Source organism: Peromyscus californicus, unplaced genomic scaffold, assembly GCF_007827085.1.
Source record: "Peromyscus californicus insignis strain IS unplaced genomic scaffold, ASM782708v3 Scaffold_6__1_contigs__length_162567912, whole genome shotgun sequence".
NCBI lineage: Eukaryota > Metazoa > Chordata > Mammalia > Rodentia > Cricetidae > Peromyscus > Peromyscus californicus.
In genome coordinates, this window is record NW_026294584.1 from 52,653,188 (window position 1) to 52,670,412 (window position 17,225).

Below are 17,225 nucleotides of genomic sequence, written 5' to 3' on the forward strand. Positions count from 1 at the left end.
AAACTTCGAAGCTCCGAAAAGGAGAGGCCGACAGGGAAAAAGGGGTCACAGAGGGTGCTTCGGTGTTTTGTGCTAAATCCCTTCTGGGACTCAGTGTGTCCCTTGGCCTGGTTCGTGCCGCGGCCCCTTTAAGGAGCGTGTCCTGGGCGGAGAGGGCGGAGCCAGGTACCGGAAGTCGCCGGCGGCGCGGGCCCCGGTGCTAAGTGCTCTGCCTGGCTGCGGTTATCAACTCGGGCTGGTCCCGGAGTAGTTCGGTGTGTGTCCCCCGCCTCGCTACGGCTCTCTGAGGTCCCGCCGTCCGCTGCAGGCCACGGGTCCACCTCTCCACCCCTGGCGCTCGGTGACACTCTGCGATCTGGCACCAGACAGCCCGCGCGCGTGCTGACCCCGCGTCACCCGGGGTCCCTGGTTCAGGTCGCCGCCCACCCCGGGCCCGGCCTGGCTTAGGCGGCGGCCCTTGGAGGGGGCGGGGGGTGGGGTCGGTCCGACTTATCCTCAACTCTCCCGGAGCATCTCCACAAATGGCTTCTCCTTAAGTAGAGGGCAAGCAGCCTAGGCCTCGGGGCCTGGGGAGGATGGTAACCCTCTGGCGTTTGTCCGTCAGGGTCTGCTTGTCACACTTAAGATGCTTTGAGTTCGGGAAGGAACTTGGCCTTTCCAGACCCCTGGGGTGCTCTCGCAATGCCAGACTATGTTGGTTTCTGCTGGGTACTTTGCCCAAATTTATCTCAGCCCATGGGAATGTTGGAGAGGGGGCGTCTGGCAGCTTGTGCCAACGAAAGACCCACTGGAGTGACCTGGCTGAAAATGGACGGGTGGAAGTGACCCAAGCAGGGCCTCTGGGCCGTGTCTTACTGTGTCTCCGCCTAGGGCTCCGCGCTGGCGTTCTCTTGGCGAAATTCTTCCCCCTCCTGGTCTTGTACCCTCTCACCTACCTGTCTCCTAGCCTCTCCACCCTCTGGCTCCACCTACTTTTGAAAGCCACGGAGACCTCGGGTCCAACATACATCAAATTGGGCCAATGGGCCGGCACCCGGCGAGATCTCTTTTCAGAGGCTTTCTGTGTCCAGTTCTCCAAGCTGCATGTCCAGGTGACCCCCCACCCTTGGGCCCACACGGAATGCTTACTCCAGCAGGCATTTGGGGAGGACTGGGGCAGCCTCCTCTTTTTTGATACCCAGGAACCTGTGGGTTCAGGTTGTGTGGCACAGGTGTACAAAGCATTCGCTAGCACTGCCTTGCTGGAGGACAGAATCTGGAGACTTGGGGACCTCTCTGTCCCACAGCTGTCCTCAGGAACCGGGGCAGTCGGGATGCCGAGACAGCCCTTTGCGAAGGAATGGAAGCCTTTAGAAAACCTTGCCGATGAAGCATTTCTAGAAAAGCTGCTGCTTCCTAAAACTGACCTTGTTAGGTCAGAAGTGGGCACATCTCAGGTTCCTGGCCATCCACCTACGTCGGATCACCTCATCCCAGTAGCAGTGAAAGTAAGTGCTCTCTCAGCCTCAGTCTGGTGCGCCCCATCTTTGATCAACTTACCTTCTTTGATCAACTTACCTTGCATGTCTTTGATGAGCTATCCTGGTATAGGACCCGAGTCTAAACATGAAATATGAAATTCATTTATATTACACACACACCCTTTATACATGTAGACTACAAGTTATTGCAATATTTTTAGTGCACCTTTGTTATGACTTCAACCCATCCCCTGAGGTCAGATTTTGGAATTTTTCACTTGTGTTAGGTCAGTCCTTAGAAAGTTTCAGATTTGGGGGCATTTTCAGTTTTGGGTTTTGGATTTGGGCTGCTCAACCTGTATTGTTGTTAGCTCAGCCAATGCTTGTTAAAAGTAAGCTGTTTCATTTCTCTCTCTCTCTCTCTCTCTCTCTCCCTCCCTTTTTCCCTCTCCCCCTCACTCCCTCTCTCCCTCTCCCCCTCCCCCTCTCTCTCGTAGTGAGGATTGCATCTAGGGTGAATTAAAATTTAGTTCACACATGCTAGGCCACTAAGCTATATTGTGAGCCTTCAGTCTACTTTTGTTTGGAGACAAGGCCTTGCTAAGTTAGTTTCCCAGTCAGGTCTTGAACCTATGATTCTTCCCTCCCAAGTAGCAGGGATCACCAGTGCTACTAGGCCTCCAGGCCCAAGTTGTTTCTTTTACTTTTCTTTCTTTTTTGGGGTGGTGGTGTGTGGTTTCTTTGGTAGAGTCGTACTCTGTAGCTCCCTTGGTCGTCCTGGAGCTCACTAGGGTAGACCACAGAGATCTGCCTGCCTCTGCCCCCTCTGTGCTGGGATTCAAGGTGTATTCCTCCACAACAGGCCCTGGTTTCATTTCCTGACTTGAGGGAGTGGTGGTGTGAATAGTGTGAGGGAGGGGAAAAAAAAAAAAACTTGGGTTTTGCTACTTCTGGGGAGGAGGGACCACTACCCAAGAGCATCTTGGGTATTGTGTTACTACCCTTTGTTTTGAGGAGAGGCACTGTGGTTCTTTTGAAGGTGGGAGCCAATGCTTGCTCAGTAAAATGCTGTCTCCTGATTCTGTCTTGTCTCATGGTTCTTTCTGGCAGGTGTTACACCCTGGCTTGCTCACTCAGGTGTACATGGATTTACAGCTGATGAAGATTGGCAGCCAAGCCCTGGGGCTTTTACCAGGAGTCAAATGGCTTAGCTTGCCTGAGATTGTGGAGGAATTTGAGAAGCTCATGGTCCAACAGGTGACTCCTTCTCTCAGTTGTAAATAGCACCTACCATACTTCTTGCCATTAGTAGATGCTTCTGAACAGGTGAATGGGTAGGTAATTTCCCAACATGTCATGCAGAGCATGATCTATTAGTCAGGGTGGGTAATGCTAGCTGATGAAACAAAACAATGGCCCAGTCCCAGCAGTTTCATATAGCTAGGCTATTTCTTGCCTATACTCAGGTGACCTGAGGGAGAGGGAGCTCTCCTTTGGAGTGGCTTTAGGACCCATTTTCTTTGCAAGATTGGCTCTGCCATCCCAACTGGAAAACCAGTGCTGCCTGTCACCACAGAGGCCAATGGAGAGAGACAAAAACTAACCCTTTACAGTTTTTTATTTTACATTTTATTTCTTCTTGTGTGGGTGTGTGGAGATGGGTAGGCATGTGCATGTCATGGCATATGTATATGTCAGAGGACACCTTTGAGGAGTCAGTGGTCTCCTTCCACAGAGTGGGTCCTTGAGACTGGGACTCCCATGGCAAGTGTTTTTGCCCACTGAGCCATTTTACTGGCTCAGAATTGAATCTTTAAATTGTGCTTTATTTCGCAAGCCTGTGGTTTGAGATGGTAATAGATTAACATCCTTTTAGAAACAAAAAGACCCGCCTTACATATTTTCTCCAGTTAGCAGGCTTTATGGGGTGGGCTGGGAGTGGGGAAACAAAGGCAGCCATTCATTCCGGAGCTCAGGCTTGCCCCTCTGGTCAGCCCGTTGGCTATAGTTTTGAGGCTCGTGCCTCTCTGGCGTTCGTCACTTGCACTCTTCCTGGTTCTCTGGACATCTGAGCTCAGGCAGTTCTAGAAACACCGGCTGTGTAGTGTACAGTTATCAACCTTGTGCTTCTCCGGTGGGGACATCTGAGCAGAGGTGGGGAGCACGGCATCTCACAGCAAGCAGTTAACATGCTGTGCCGGTTACGCCATGACTAACTGGACAGAGAGATTCCTTTTTGCAATATAAAATGCAGGTATGTCTTGTGATACAGAACAAAAATGCCCTTATCTGTCCCTCCTGTTCCCTATTACCATCTCCAGCATAGTTGGTGTGGAATGGAGCTGACATGGAAGTTGGGAGAGATTTTATGGGCAGGCCAGGAAGTGGGAAACACCTCCTCCTTCCAGCTGGCCAACCAGAGCTCCATGGACCTCTGAGAGCACTGAGGAGATACAGGCTCCCTTTGTGCCTCAGGGAAAAATGAAACTAAAGGGGTCATATTAACTGCAACCACCAGAGGCTGACCTCTAGGGAAGGAAGACTCATTCTCTTTGTTTTGCTTTGTTTTTAGAGCTAATTGAGTTAGACAGGGACCTTCTCCCTGTTGGGGACCCTTGGGGGCATTTGTATAAGTAGCAAGACTTGGCCGGGTGGTGGTGGCGCACGCCTTTAATCCCAGCACTCAGGAGGCAGAGCCAGGCAGATCTCTGTGAGTTCAAGGCCAGCCTGGTCTATTAAGCAAGTTCCAGGAAAGGTACAAAGCTACACAGAGAAACCCTGTCTCAAAAAACCAAAAATAAATAAATAAATATAGCCAGACTTGGTAAACTTACATGAAGGTGTTTGGGCTTTCAAGTGGATATCTGCACTGGCTCCCTACTGGGTGGCTCAGGTATGGGCAGAGTTTCAGAAGCTATGTACCAAGGCTTCATTTATATATTCTGGGTGAAGATTTTTAAGTTCCAGGCACACATTTTAATGTTTCAATAGCATTTGGGTACCTGGTGTAGTGGCTCAGGCCTGTAATCCTAGCACTTAGGAGGCAGAGGCAGACAGATGTCTGGAAGTTCAAGTCCAACTTAATCCAAGTGAGTTCCAGGCAGCTAGGTCCTATTTCAAAACACAAAAATGGACAATTTGGGCTGTTGGCATAAGTAGAGCAGCAGTGAATTTTACCAGCAGTTCCGAAGACAAAGCCTGGAGTCGAGAGACTGTGGTTATGGAATCTTCCCAGGGTAGAAGGGGCTAGGGGCTCAGGCGTTTTGTATAAGGATGTTACAGAGCTGCACTCTCAAGACCTAATCACTCTGCAAAGTCCTTCTCGGTTATATCATTACCTTGGAGGCTAGGATTTCAAATAGGAATTTGTGGGGAACTGAGAGGTATGTGTGGAGACCTACCAGAACAGAGTAGAGAGCTTTCTTTCTTTCTCTCTCTTTTTTTTTTTTTGTTTCTTCGAGACAGGGTTTCTCTGTGTGACAGTCCTAGCTGTCCCGGAACTAGCTCTGTAGACCAGGCTGGCCTTGAACTCACAGTGATCCGCCTGCCCCTGCCTCCCCCCGAGCGCTGGGATTAAAGGCGTGTGCCTGCACCGCCCGATGAGCTTGGCTTTCTATTCTGGAGTATTGCCAGTTTGATGATAAGGCAATGAAAACGGAGCAAACAGCTTCTACTCCAACCACTGTCTCTTCATCTTGACTCTTGGCTTCGCCTCCCTCCTGAGCTTCAGCTCCCATTAAAGCCCCACAGACCTCAGGTCCCATCTCTTGAAACTACATCCCCGTATTTTACCCGTGTGTTTTAGACCAGCCTCTCCGGCCAGCCCTGACCGACAGGTGCAGCAGCACATTGCAGGCCAGGTGTGTGTGTCTACAAGTCTGCTTCAGTGCTCTGTGTGCAGTCACGGCAGTTATTCCACACTCGGGATCCACGGTGCCAGGCTGCACGCATGCCCAGCGCTCTGTAGACTTGATGGGATGTAGAGGAAGGTAGGGAGCACCAAAGAGGTGCATCCAGAGAGAGCAGCAGGAGCCCAGTCATGACCCACCTGGATGTCATTCTAGAGAGCAGCAACTTCAGGGCTGGAGAGGTGGCTCGGGAGTTAAGAGCACTGGTTAAGAGAGTTCTCTTGCAGAGAACTACCCACAGGCAACTCCAGTGTAACTCCAGTTCCAGGGACTCTGACCGCCTCTTTTGACCTCTGTGGGCAACAGGCACACATGTGGTATACACACATATGTGCACATAAAACACTTATACATGTAAAACAAACCTTACTTATTTGTTAGCTTATTTATTGTTTGTTTGTTTGTTTTTCAAGATAGGGTTTCTCTTTGTTGCCCTGGCTGTCCTGGAACTAGCTCTGTAGACCAGGCTGGCCTCGAACTCACAGAGATCTATCTGCCTCTACCTTCTACGTGCTGGGATTAAAGGTGTGTGCCACCACCACCCAGCGAAAAAAATTTTTTTTTAAAGAGTGTGGATGACACCATTCACATGACATGGATATATCAGGTAGATTAGGAGAAAAGTTGGGAAGTTTATTAAAATAAAAACGGGTTGGAGCCGGGCGGTGGCGGCGGCGGCGGCGGCGGCGGCGCACACCTTTATTCCCAGCACTCGGGAGGCAGAGCCAGGCAGATCTCTGAGTTCAAGGCCAGCCTGGGCTACCAAGTGAGTTCCAGGAAAGGCGTAAAGCTACACAGAGAAACCCTATCTTGAAAAACCAAAAAAAAAAAAAAAAAAAAAAAAAAAAACCAAACAAAAAAAGGGGAGGGGAGTGGTGGGCATTCAACTACGGCAGTTGCTGCAATAGGTTGGAGGCCCAGGCCATCCCTGTGTGGAAGTGGCTGTAGCACATTGATCATAAGGGGTGGACGGTTAGGCTAGCTGAGCACTGGGGCACTAAAAAGAGCTCTGAGGTCAGATGGGCATCCATTGGCTGCTGTGAAGGCCCACATCCTCCCAGGGCATCTGAGATCTGCCTTAGGGGAGTTCACGTGGACAGTGGATGTTTCCGCCTTTTGCGGCAGCTAGCTGGTGTGTCTTCTCCGAGGTTCCTGGTGGAGCCAGGGGAGCAGGTGAGGGGAGAGGAAGGGGAAGCTGCGGAGCTGCTTCTTGGCGTCATAGAGGTGCTCCCTGTGCACACTAACTCTTCTCTCCTCTCCACCTCTGCAGATAGACCTGCGTTATGAAGCTCAGAATCTAGAACACTTTCAGCACAACTTCCAGGACATGGCGTCTGTGAAATTCCCCACCCCAATCCACCCCCTTATTACTCGGGATATCCTGGTGGAAACGTACGAAGTAAGGCTCTGGTTCTGCATGTCACTCATAACTGGCCATCCGCATAGGGTCTTCATTCTGGAGAGAGGATGTACTTCCTGTCTGTAAACTGGGAGAGGGTTGAGAATGGTGGAGGGCTTGCCCGGCACTACAGAAAACCATCCTACCATACACCTGCCAGAGCCATCCTGCCATACACCTGCCAGAGCCATCCTGCCATACACCTGCCATAGCCATCCTGCCATACACCTGCCATAGCCATCCTGCCATACACCTGCCATAGCCAACCTACCATACACCTGCCAGAGCCATCCTGCCATACACCTGCCAGAGCCATCCTGCCATACACATGCCAGAGCCAACCTACCATACACCTGCCAGAGCCATCCTGCCATACACCTGCCAGAGCCAACCTACCATACACCTGCCAGAGCCATCCTGCCATACACCTGCCAGAGCCAACCTACCATACACCTGCCAGAGCCATCCTGCCATACACCTGCCAGAGCCATCCTGCCATACACATGCCAGAGCCAACCTACCATACACCTGCCAGAGCCATCCTGCCATACACCTGCCAGAGCCAACCTACCATACACCTGCCAGAGCCATCCTGCCATACACCTGCCATAGCCAACCTACCATACACCTGCCAGAGCCATCCTGCCATACACCTGCCAGAGCCATCCTACCATACACCTGCCAGAGCCATCCTGCCATACACCTGCCATAGCCATCCTACCATACACCTGCCAGAGCCATCCTGCCATACACCTGCCAGAGCCATCCTACCATACACCTGCCAGAGCCATCCTGCCATACACCTGCCATAGCCAACCTACCATACACCTGCCAGAGCCATCTTGCCATACACCTGCCAGAGCCATCCTACCATACACATGCCAGAGCCATCCTGCCATACACCTGCCAGAGCCATCCTGCCATACACCTGCCAGAGCCATCCTACCATACACCTGCCAGAGCCATCCTGCCATACACCTGCCATAGCCATCCTACCATACACCTGCCAGAGCCATCCTACCATACACCTGCCAGAGCCATCCTGCCATACACCTGCCATAGCCATCCTGCCATACACCTGCCATAGCGGCTCTGGGAGGAGCCGGAGGCAGAGACAGAGTGGAGTGAGCTGTGACCTGGTCCCAGAGCTGCAGGTAGCCTCAGACTTCTTAGAATTGAGAACTCACTCTGCTGTCTTATTAGCTGGGGACCGCATGGCACTGCCCAGGAGTCAGTGACACACTGAATGAAAACACGTTTGACACAGAGGAAGTGCTCGGGCAAGCATTTGCCTTAGCTGTCCCCTAGACCTGTCTCATTAGGAAATGGTAATGAGCCGGGCGGTGGTGACATACACCTTTAATCCCAGCACTCGGGAGGCAGAGGCAGGTTCATCTCTGTGAGTTCAAGGCCAGCCTGGTCTACAAAGTGAGTTCCAGGAAAGGCTCCAAAACTACACAGAGAAACCCTGTCTCGAAAAACCAAAAAAAAAAAAAAGGTAGTGTGACATCCAGAGACTTGTCTCCCAGCTGTGTGACTCTGAGGCTGTTCTTAGCCCCGCTGGGCTTTTTTTTTTTTTTTTTTTTTGTGCTCCAGCTCAGCGGGCCGCCTTGACAGACTGAACCAAGTGGTGATTTGCTAGTCGCCCGCTCATTCTTTCCCTTTTCCTGCTGGAGCTCCAGCTCAGGTCTCTGCTGGATGATTCTCTTGTTTTAGTTTGTTTTGAGACAGTTTCACACATTCCAGGTTGGCCTCAAATGATGACCTTAAAGTCCTGTTCTTCCTGCCTCTGCTTCCTAGGGGCCAGGATTACGGGTTTGCACCACCACGCCTGGCTCTTGGCTCAATCTCAGCATCTATCTACTCCTGTCTCTTCCCAGGGCCTCAAGCATCTCTCTCCTCTTAGTTGCAGAGTTGATGGCTGCAAACTCTTGGGTATTTCTTTTGAGAAGTATATGAAGGAAATGTAAATAGATTAAAACCAGTGTGTTAGTGACAGATTTATAGAGGTTTTAGGATCAGCTTCTGGGGCATCTTGCTGTCCGAGAAAGACAGGATCGATGTGTGACCTGGCTGGGGAGGGGGTGGGGTGGCCAGCAGGTTAAAGCTGTCTCTCTGCTGTCTTTAAGGAGAGTGTCCCAGTGTCCAGCTACCAGCAGGCAGGAACTCCTGCCGACCTGAAGAGGGAGATTGCAAGGCTGGGGATCAACATGCTTTTGAAGATGGTGAGCTGGGGGCCCCTGATGTTGAGGTCCAGTGCATGGGCAGATTGCATAAGGGAAAGTGGGGGGACCTAGCTGGGTGCTGAGGCTCAGTACACAAGCAGAATGTTTAAGGGAAGGTGCAGAGGGCTCTGCTGGGCATGGACTGGAAGGGCCAGCCAAGCAGAGAGCTGCAGGTTGAGAACTTGAGCTGAGTGGAACCCCCCAAATGCTTCTGTGACCCAGAGCTTGTGCTGAGACCTTGCTCTGTGGTGTGCATTCTGTGTGCTGTGGAAAGAATGGTAAGCACACTGTTTAGACCAACAGCAGGTATGATGTGGGTTAGATACTGCTTCATTCATTCATTCATTCGTTCGTTCTTCATTCATTCAGTATTTATGGAGTACCTGCTGTATGCCAAGTGCTGAATGAAGTGTTGGACTTACTTAAAAGCAGACCTGACTACAATGTTTACTGGGTAAACCAGCGGGAAAGAATCGCATGCCATTGAGGGCCTGTGCTCAAGTATTAGCTTAAAGGGACCTTTTCTGGATCCAGGGCTTCACCCAGGAGGTAGCTCCATTTCATCTGGGATGGGGAGGCTGTGGTCACCAACATGAAGAAAATTGGCAGGACTTGTCTAGAGACAGCAGCCTGTGCCAAGGGTGCGCTGCAGTGGGAGACGTGAAGGTACATTGTGCAGAGCATCTCAGAGTCAGGATTAATCCATGGGCAACAGGCTCATCTGAGTTCTAGTCCCTTAAAAAAATTCCATGTTTCATTAGTACATTTGCTGAAGTACACACACACACACACACACACACACACACACACACTTAAATTGAGACAAGCTCTTTCTGTATAGCCTAGAATGATTTGAAACTTATTATAGAGCCCAGGCTGACCTCAAACTCACATTAATCCTCTGCCTCCACTATTTAAGTACCAGGATTATAGGCCATCATGCCTGGCAAGTATACAGGTGTTAAGTATATTTTTTAATTTGCATATTTTTTAATTTATTAAGAACTTTTAATTTTTAAAAGTTTGCCTGGTGCCCAGAAAGCCAGAAAAGGGCATTAAATAACCTGGAATTAGAGTTACAAATGGTTGTGAGCTGCCAAGTGGGTGCTGGGAATCTAGTCCAGGTCCTCTGGAAGAGCAGCCAGTGCTCTTAATCACTGAGCCACCTTTCTAGCCCCAGATTTTTAATTAAAAAAAAATTTTAGTGTGTTTGTGTATGTGTGACCCCGCACATGCCGCATGGTGTGCGCATGCGAGTCAAAGAATGACTTGTAGGAGCCAGTCCTCTGTCATCACATAGATCCTGAGGGTCAAACTCAGGTGGTCAGGCTTGGTGGCGGGCACCTTCATCCACTGAGCCGTCTTACTGGCCCCTAATAAATTAAGAAAAAATCATTCTTTAATCCTGATGCAGGCAGTGGAAGAATGTGAGGCAGAGATAAGCTGGTCACGACAACGGTGACCTCAGGGTGGAGTTGGGTTGGAGGAGTGAGGTGAGGCAGGGAGGTGCAGTAGCCCAGAGGCAAAGGGTGGGTTCTTTGTTTCTTTTTTGAGACAGGGTCTCATGTTGCTGGGCTTGAACTTGCTATGTAGGTGAGGATGACTTTGGAACTCCTGATTCTAGTTTCTCCGCCTCTCAAACGCTGGGAGGACAGGATTATGGCCCACGTGTCCTGCCACACTGGGCTGATGTTGGTTCTGTAATCTGTTTGGGTCTCTCGTCTTGGAAGCCCTCAGTGAGCTTTTCTATCTCATGCCTGTACATCAGGACGGGGGGATAAGTAGAGGTCCCTAGCCTCATTCTCTCTTCCACAAGGCTGTGGCAGGGGATCTCAGTGGTGCCTTTAACCACCGGGAAATGCCTGCTCTGCCTGGGGACATACTTAGCTGTTAGAGCTGGGTCTGGGATGTGTCTGGAACCAGGTGATGTGCAGAAAAAGGCTACGGATGCCCCCACTTGGGCACTTGGGCATATAGGATAGTACTTGGCATCCCCAGCAATGAATTGAGAAGCCTGGCGAGTCGAGAGCTGAGGTTATCTCTCTACTGATGGGGTGCAGAGGAGACAGGGAGGTTTGAAATTGCTGCTTTGGTTCTGAGAAAGAACCCCGGGAGTGTGGAAGGACTGCAAGTCAGTCAAAGCCACACTGACTCCTGAGTCGGTGGAGGCACGGCTGATCTATCTGTGGTCTACCCGGGTGGCTTGGAGCGGAGTTGATCTGGTGGTGTCTGAATCCAGGTGTTAGTTCTGTCACCTACTACCTGGGGACAGGGAGGGACAGCTGGGGCAGGCAGGACCTTGAATCTCGGCCCTTGAGAGGTGAGGCAGGTAGGTCTCTCCGAGGTTGAAGGCCAGGCTGGGCTACCTGAGACCCTGTGTCGTCATAAAGTGAAAACCCAAACCAAACAGAACCAGCCCTTTGACTTGGCTTAGCCCTGCACAAACTCTTGTTTGAGAGCATCTAGCAGCAAGGGCTTTGTGGAAGGTCCACCTCTTGGGCTTGTCACTGGCAGCCAGCTGTCCCCTAAAACTTTTTCTGCAGGTACCCCAGTAGTGCTAGGGTGGGAGGGTTGACACAGACCTGACTGGTACAGTCTCTTCCAGATATTTGTGGATAACTTTGTGCATGGAGACCTTCACCCTGGGAACATCCTGGTCCAGGGTGCTGATGGATTGTCCCCAAGCCTGGAGACGCAACAGCAGCAGGTGAACGTCCGTGACACACTGGTGGCTACCCTAGCGCCTGCCCTGTGCCCACTGCGTCTGGTGTTGTTGGATGCTGGCATTGTGGCAGAGTTGCAGGCTTCAGACCTGAGGAATTTCCGGGCAGTCTTCTTGGCTGTAGTTCTGGGGCAGGTGAGACTGACTGGGGTCAGCCTTTAGGCTCTGGGGAACCGCATGAATCACTTCCTAGTCCTTGTCTCTGGTGAAAGCTCAGGGTTACCAGATTGCTGTGGTTGGACACAGGTGGAGTAGGGGTGGGCATTGACAATGTGCTGGTTCTCAGGCTGGGCAGCTTAAGGTTGGCACCCTTAGTTGGGAAGGCGTTCTTCTGCATTGTGTGACTGTAATTTGTCGTAAATTTGTGAATCTGTCAGCAAATTTGTTGGCATGATGGTGACAGGAAGCTAGCTTTAAAAAATGTTATTTATGGGGTTGGCGATTTAGCTCAGTGGTAGAGTGCTTGCCTAGCAAGCTCAAGGCCCTGGGTTCGGTCCTCAGCTCCAAACACACACACACACACACACACACACACACACACACACACACACACACATACACACACACACACACACACACACACACACACGTTATTTATTATCTTTGTGTGTGATGTGTATGAGTGGGCAGGTGAGCTTGAGACATGGTGTGCATGGGATGGGCAGGGGACACTTTCGGGACTTTCGGGAGGCAGCTCTGTCCTGTAGCCCTGCTTTTCAGGGACTGGAGTCAGTCCTCAGGCTTGTGTGGCAGACACCCTGAGCCGCTGAGCTGTCTCTCTGGTCCTCTAGCTTTCTGATAAAACAGTGGCTGTCTTCCATCTGTGCCCTTGGCCGCAAAGGGTGGGAAGCGTCCACACCACAGAGAACTTGTCCTCCACGTGGGGCGAGATGGTTGGGATCTGTGGTGTGGGGATGTAAGTGGTTCCCCCAAACACTCTGGGGGCTTCAGGGGTTGGGACTTATTATTAGAGAACACAAGTCTGACAGTCCAGATGAAGTGTCATGGCAAGGAGGCTGGGAAAACACTCTGACTGCATGGAATAGGATTTTCCTGTGACAAAATGTTGAAAAAGAGGGCTTTTTTTGAAACAGGGTCTTATTTTGTAACACTGGCTGGCCAGGAAATTGCTGTGTAGTCCAGCAGACTGGCTTTGAACTCACAGAGATCCACTTGCCCCTGCCTTCAGAGCACTGGAATTAAAGATGTGCACCACCACACCCAGCTAGAGAGCTTTTTAAAAGAAGCAAGACTCAGGGATGTCCCTGCTTAGCCAACTAAAACTGTGGTCTGAAGCCAGTTTAAGGTGCCTCCTGCTTAAACACTGGGATGCAATGTGGGTGGGGCCATCTTCCTCTGTCCAGACTTATGTGAGGGACAAAAGCCACAGTGGCCATACTTTGGGAGGTGGCACTGGGGAAGGGCCGAATGTCCTGGGAGACTGTGGGCACTTGGGTTGGAGGGTCTCATGGATCAGGGGAAAGGCTGCATGGCAGGGACCAGGACAGCTCAGCCCTCCAGCCCAGCTTGTAGGGCCTGGTGGCCCCAACTGGGCCACGTGGTCATCAGAGTCATGGAACTTAAGCATCAGGACTCCAGCCTTTCCCTGACTGAAGTACTTACTCCATGTGGCCCAGGAGGGAGAAAGAGGCTGCTTGCATCATTGTCTTGACTGGGCTAAGCATAGGGCAGGCCCGCTGGCTAGCAGAGACCTTAAACTCTTTGGCTAGCTAGCAGGTCTAGTGGATGATAGTAGCTCAAAAGGGTGAGGGCACAAGAACTGGGTGGTAGAGAAGCCAGGCAGAAGCAACTGAGAGACAGGAGCATGCAGTGTGCTCACTCTGTTCGACCAAGCCACGTTTCCTGTGTACCTTCCAGGGCCACAGAGTAGCTGAACTCATCCTGCATCATGCCCGGGCCAATGAGTGCAAGGATGTGGAAAGGTTCAAGGCTGAGATGGCTACACTGGTGACCCAGGCCCGGGAGAACACCATGACACTGGAAAAGGTAGGCAGGCACTGCGCCGCTTGGGCAGAGCTACACTTAATCGAGGGTCCTCTTTGTGGGGAGCTTGCAAAGGGTAGGATTTCTGGGGGTGGTGTTGAGACAGGATTTCTCTATGTAGCCCTGGCTGTCCTAGAACTTGCTCTGCAGACCAGGCTGGCCTGGAACTTAGAGATCTGCTTGTCTTTGCCTCCCAAGTGCTGGGATTAAAGGTGTGCATCACCTCCACCCAGCAGGAGGTAGAGTTTTTCATTTTTTATTTTTTTTGGTTTTTTGAGACAGGGTTTCTCTGTGTAGTTTTGGTGCCTGTCCTGGATCTCACTCTGTAGACCAGGCTGGCCTTGAACTCACAGAGATCTGCCTGGCTCTGCCTCCTGAGTGCTGGGATTAAAGGCGTGCGCCACCACTGCCTGGCTTGAAGGTAGAGTTTTTTTTTTTTTTTTTTTTAAAGATTTATTTATTTATTATGTGTACAGCATGTATGACTGCAGGCCAGAAGAGGGCACCAGATCTCATTTAAGATGGTTGTGAGCCACCATGTGGTTGCTAGGAATTGAACTCAGGACCTCTGGAAGAGCAGTCAGTGCTCTTAACCTCTGAGCCATCTCTCCAGCCCCCAGGAGGTAGAGTTTTTAAGGCAGGTTAAAAAAAAAAATCTTTTCTTGTTCTCAGCTCTTCCAAGAAGCTGAAATCACAGGTTCCTTGCTGGCAGAACCCCTGCTTTATCTAGGGACTAGCTGTTGTGGAGACACCTGACCATGCAGGGGAGGCAGCATCGCAGAGATGTGTCATGAGCCTGTGTCCCTTGTTTGGCCTGACCCATGGTGACTTACACTCTGTTAACTCGCCTGTCTTTGTCAAGTTGATGGCCTACATTAGCCAGACTGGCCATGCAGAGTGGCCACCAGTGATGCTGACCTGTTTTTGTTTTTTTTTTGCCTGTTTGCACAATTTGATAGACTTTAGTCCAGCATCCTCATAGGCCCATGACACTATTACTACTTTCTATTTTAGAACATCGCTGTCTTCAACTTCACACACACATATAATGTATGGTGATTACATTTCACCTTATTTTTTTAAACGAACATAATATTTGCAATTGTAACCATTTTTAAGTTCACAATTCAGTGGCATGAATTACATTCAAGATATTAATTGAACTCATGATATTCATTAATTACACTCATGATACTAATTACATTTGTGGTATTCATTGATTATATTCGCAGTATTCATTCAATAACTATATTTATGATATTCATTGATTGTATTGATTTTTTACATTCATGATACTATGTTCTGATACTACTGTCCATTTGTGGGGTTTTTCCATTACACAAAATAGAGAGTCTGTATTTCAGAAATCATTGCTCTATATTCCTTTCTTCTCCATCTTGAGATAACATCTAATCTTTCTGTCTCTATGAATTTGTATATTCTATATATTTCATGTAATACAATTCTATAGTATTTGTCTTCTTTTTTTTTAAATGTAAAAACATTTTATGTGCAAGTGCAGGAGAAATAATATACAGATAGCTTGAACATAAAAACAGGTTATAATTCAAAATTCTAGGGTTATTTGAAACTGGAAAATATTTTCTCTGTAGAAAATAGTAAAAATGATAACATTTCCCAGTAAGCCCTTTTAAGCCAAATAATAGCTGAATTACACATATAAATATTGATTAGATTCTGGGTGACTTGGTTTATGCAGATGGTTACTAATTATACAAACAAACACATGTGCCCCCCCCCCCCCCCAACTCGTGCCTACACCAGGCAAACCTCTATCTCTGCTACTGAGCTACACCCTAGTCTGTTTACTTGGGAACATTCTGAGTGTGGCAAGGGATGGGGAGAAGGATGGAGTAGACATGGCTTTAAGGCTTCTTCTGCAGGCGTTTGTGGCCTGTATGGAAGTGGGGCCTGTATTGGTAAAGTCCTTTTTTTGTTTTCAAGATAGGGTTTCTCTGTGTAACAGTCCTGGCTGCCCTGGAACTCGCTCTGTAGTCCAGGCTGGCCTCGAACTCACAGAGATCCACCTGCCTCTGCCTCCCGAGTGCTGGGATTGAAGGCGTGCGCCACCACCGCCCGGGTAAAGTCCTTGTTGTTGCTTGTTGGGCAGCCCTTCTTTCTCGAGGGAAGAAATGCTTCTGGGATGCTACTGGGTTCTTTGTTTTCCAGCTTCATGTCTCCAGCCTCCTTTCCAGTGTTTTTAAGCTGCTGATGATCCATAAGGTGAGGTGTCATTAGAGAAGGCTTGGGAAGAGGTGGGGTAGGGCACGGGGCAGTGGGGTGGTTAGACCCGCTTTTCTCCAGCATTTTTTGCATATTGATTGTGGATTTTTAATCTCCTGAAACAGGCCTAGTGGGCTCATGGTCCCTTGAGAACAAAGTCCGTGAATCTGTCAATCTATGTAGTCAGTCCACAGGCTGACTTAGACGATAGAGAAAAATGTATGTAAAGACATAGAAAGGGTCCAGCCAGATATCCCCTCCCTTCCCTCCTTGGCTTGTGTTAATGGTGCTCAGGTGAGGGATGGACCCTTGTCCTTGGGCCACCAGAAGCCCTAGTGTACCCTTCTGACTGCTGGGAGGGAGGTGGGGAGATGGTAGAGGGTAGAATCCCATGGGCAGCACAGGAGAGGTGCAGGGCTCAGTGACATGGTTGTCCAGGATGCTCAGATGAATCCTGAGCTCTGGGAAGAACTGCTGTTTTCTTTTCTGTTCCAGGTAAAGCTCGAGAGCAACTTTGCCTCCATTGTGTTCGCCATCATGGTGCTGGAGGGGCTTGGCCGCTCGCTGGACCCCAAGCTGGACATCCTGGAGGCAGCAAAGCCCTTCCTGCTCAGAGGAGGAGGGTTCCTGTGACTGTGGCAGTGGGCACACAGTGAAGGCAGATCCTGACAGTCTGTCCTGTGGCAGCTGAGACATCTAAAATTGGGATGTGTGGCAGAAATGTTACTAATTACCCGGTGACCTAGCTTCACGGTCTGTTTGAAAAATTTGGGGTTATTTAGGGTACAAAGGAGGGGAGCCGAAACTGGTGCCAGAGACACCATTTCAGGAAAAGACCCTGCAGAAGAAGACAAATACATTTGTTTTTCTGTTTTCCTCCCCTTTTTAACTTTAAAAATGTGTGTGTGTGTGTGTGTGTGTGTGTATGTGTATGTATGTGTGTGTGTGTGTATGTGTGTATGTGTGTATGTGTGTGTATGTGTGTGTATGTCGTGTGTATGCAGATGCCTACCAAGGCCAGAAGAGGGCCCTGGATGAATCCTCTGGAGTTTTAGGCAGTTGTGAGCTGCACAGCGTGGGTGCTGGGGACTGGAAGAGAAGCAAGTGCTCCTAACTTCTGAGCTATCTCTCCAGCCCCTTCTTTCTTTTGCTTTAAAATTATACTTGAGCCACGTGGTGGTGGTGCAGGCCTTTAATCCCAGCACTTGGGAGGCAGAGCCAGGTGGATCTCGCTTGAGTTCGAGGCCAGCCTGGTCTACAGAG

At 50.0% G+C, this 17,225-nt stretch overlaps 1 protein-coding gene across 4 annotated transcripts; it reads left to right on the forward strand.

The window, feature by feature from the left end:
* Positions 1-169: 169 nt before the first annotated feature.
* Adck2 (aarF domain containing kinase 2) lies at positions 170-16,838 on the forward strand. 4 transcript variants are annotated; one of them, XM_052720373.1, is made up of 9 exons: positions 171-1,091; positions 1,287-1,487; positions 2,571-2,717; positions 6,639-6,767; positions 8,897-8,992; positions 11,598-11,849; positions 13,593-13,721; positions 15,909-15,962; positions 16,458-16,838. In XM_052720373.1, exons 1-9 carry the CDS (start codon positions 576-578, stop codon positions 16,593-16,595), a joined length of 1,662 nt encoding a protein of 553 aa, XP_052576333.1. In that variant the 5' UTR covers positions 171-575; the 3' UTR covers positions 16,596-16,838. The 4 variants fall into 4 exon arrangements, with proteins under 4 accessions (XP_052576334.1, XP_052576333.1, XP_052576331.1 ...); XM_052720371.1 differs by having other exon boundaries at positions 171-1,487; XM_052720374.1 differs by lacking the exon at positions 11,598-11,849 and having other exon boundaries at positions 170-1,487.
* The last annotated feature ends 387 nt before the right edge of the window (positions 16,839-17,225 follow it).

Coding starts and splice junctions, on each gene's coding strand:
- Adck2 (XM_052720371.1), top strand. CDS start 576: ATGGTAACCCTCTGGCGTTTGTCCGTCAGGGTCTGCTTGTCACACTTA. Junction 8,993..11,597: donor TCAACATGCTTTTGAAGATG/GTGAGCTGGGGG, acceptor AGTCTCTTCCAG/ATATTTGTGGATAACTTTGT. Junction 11,850..13,592: donor TGGCTGTAGTTCTGGGGCAG/GTGAGACTGACT, acceptor TGTACCTTCCAG/GGCCACAGAGTAGCTGAACT.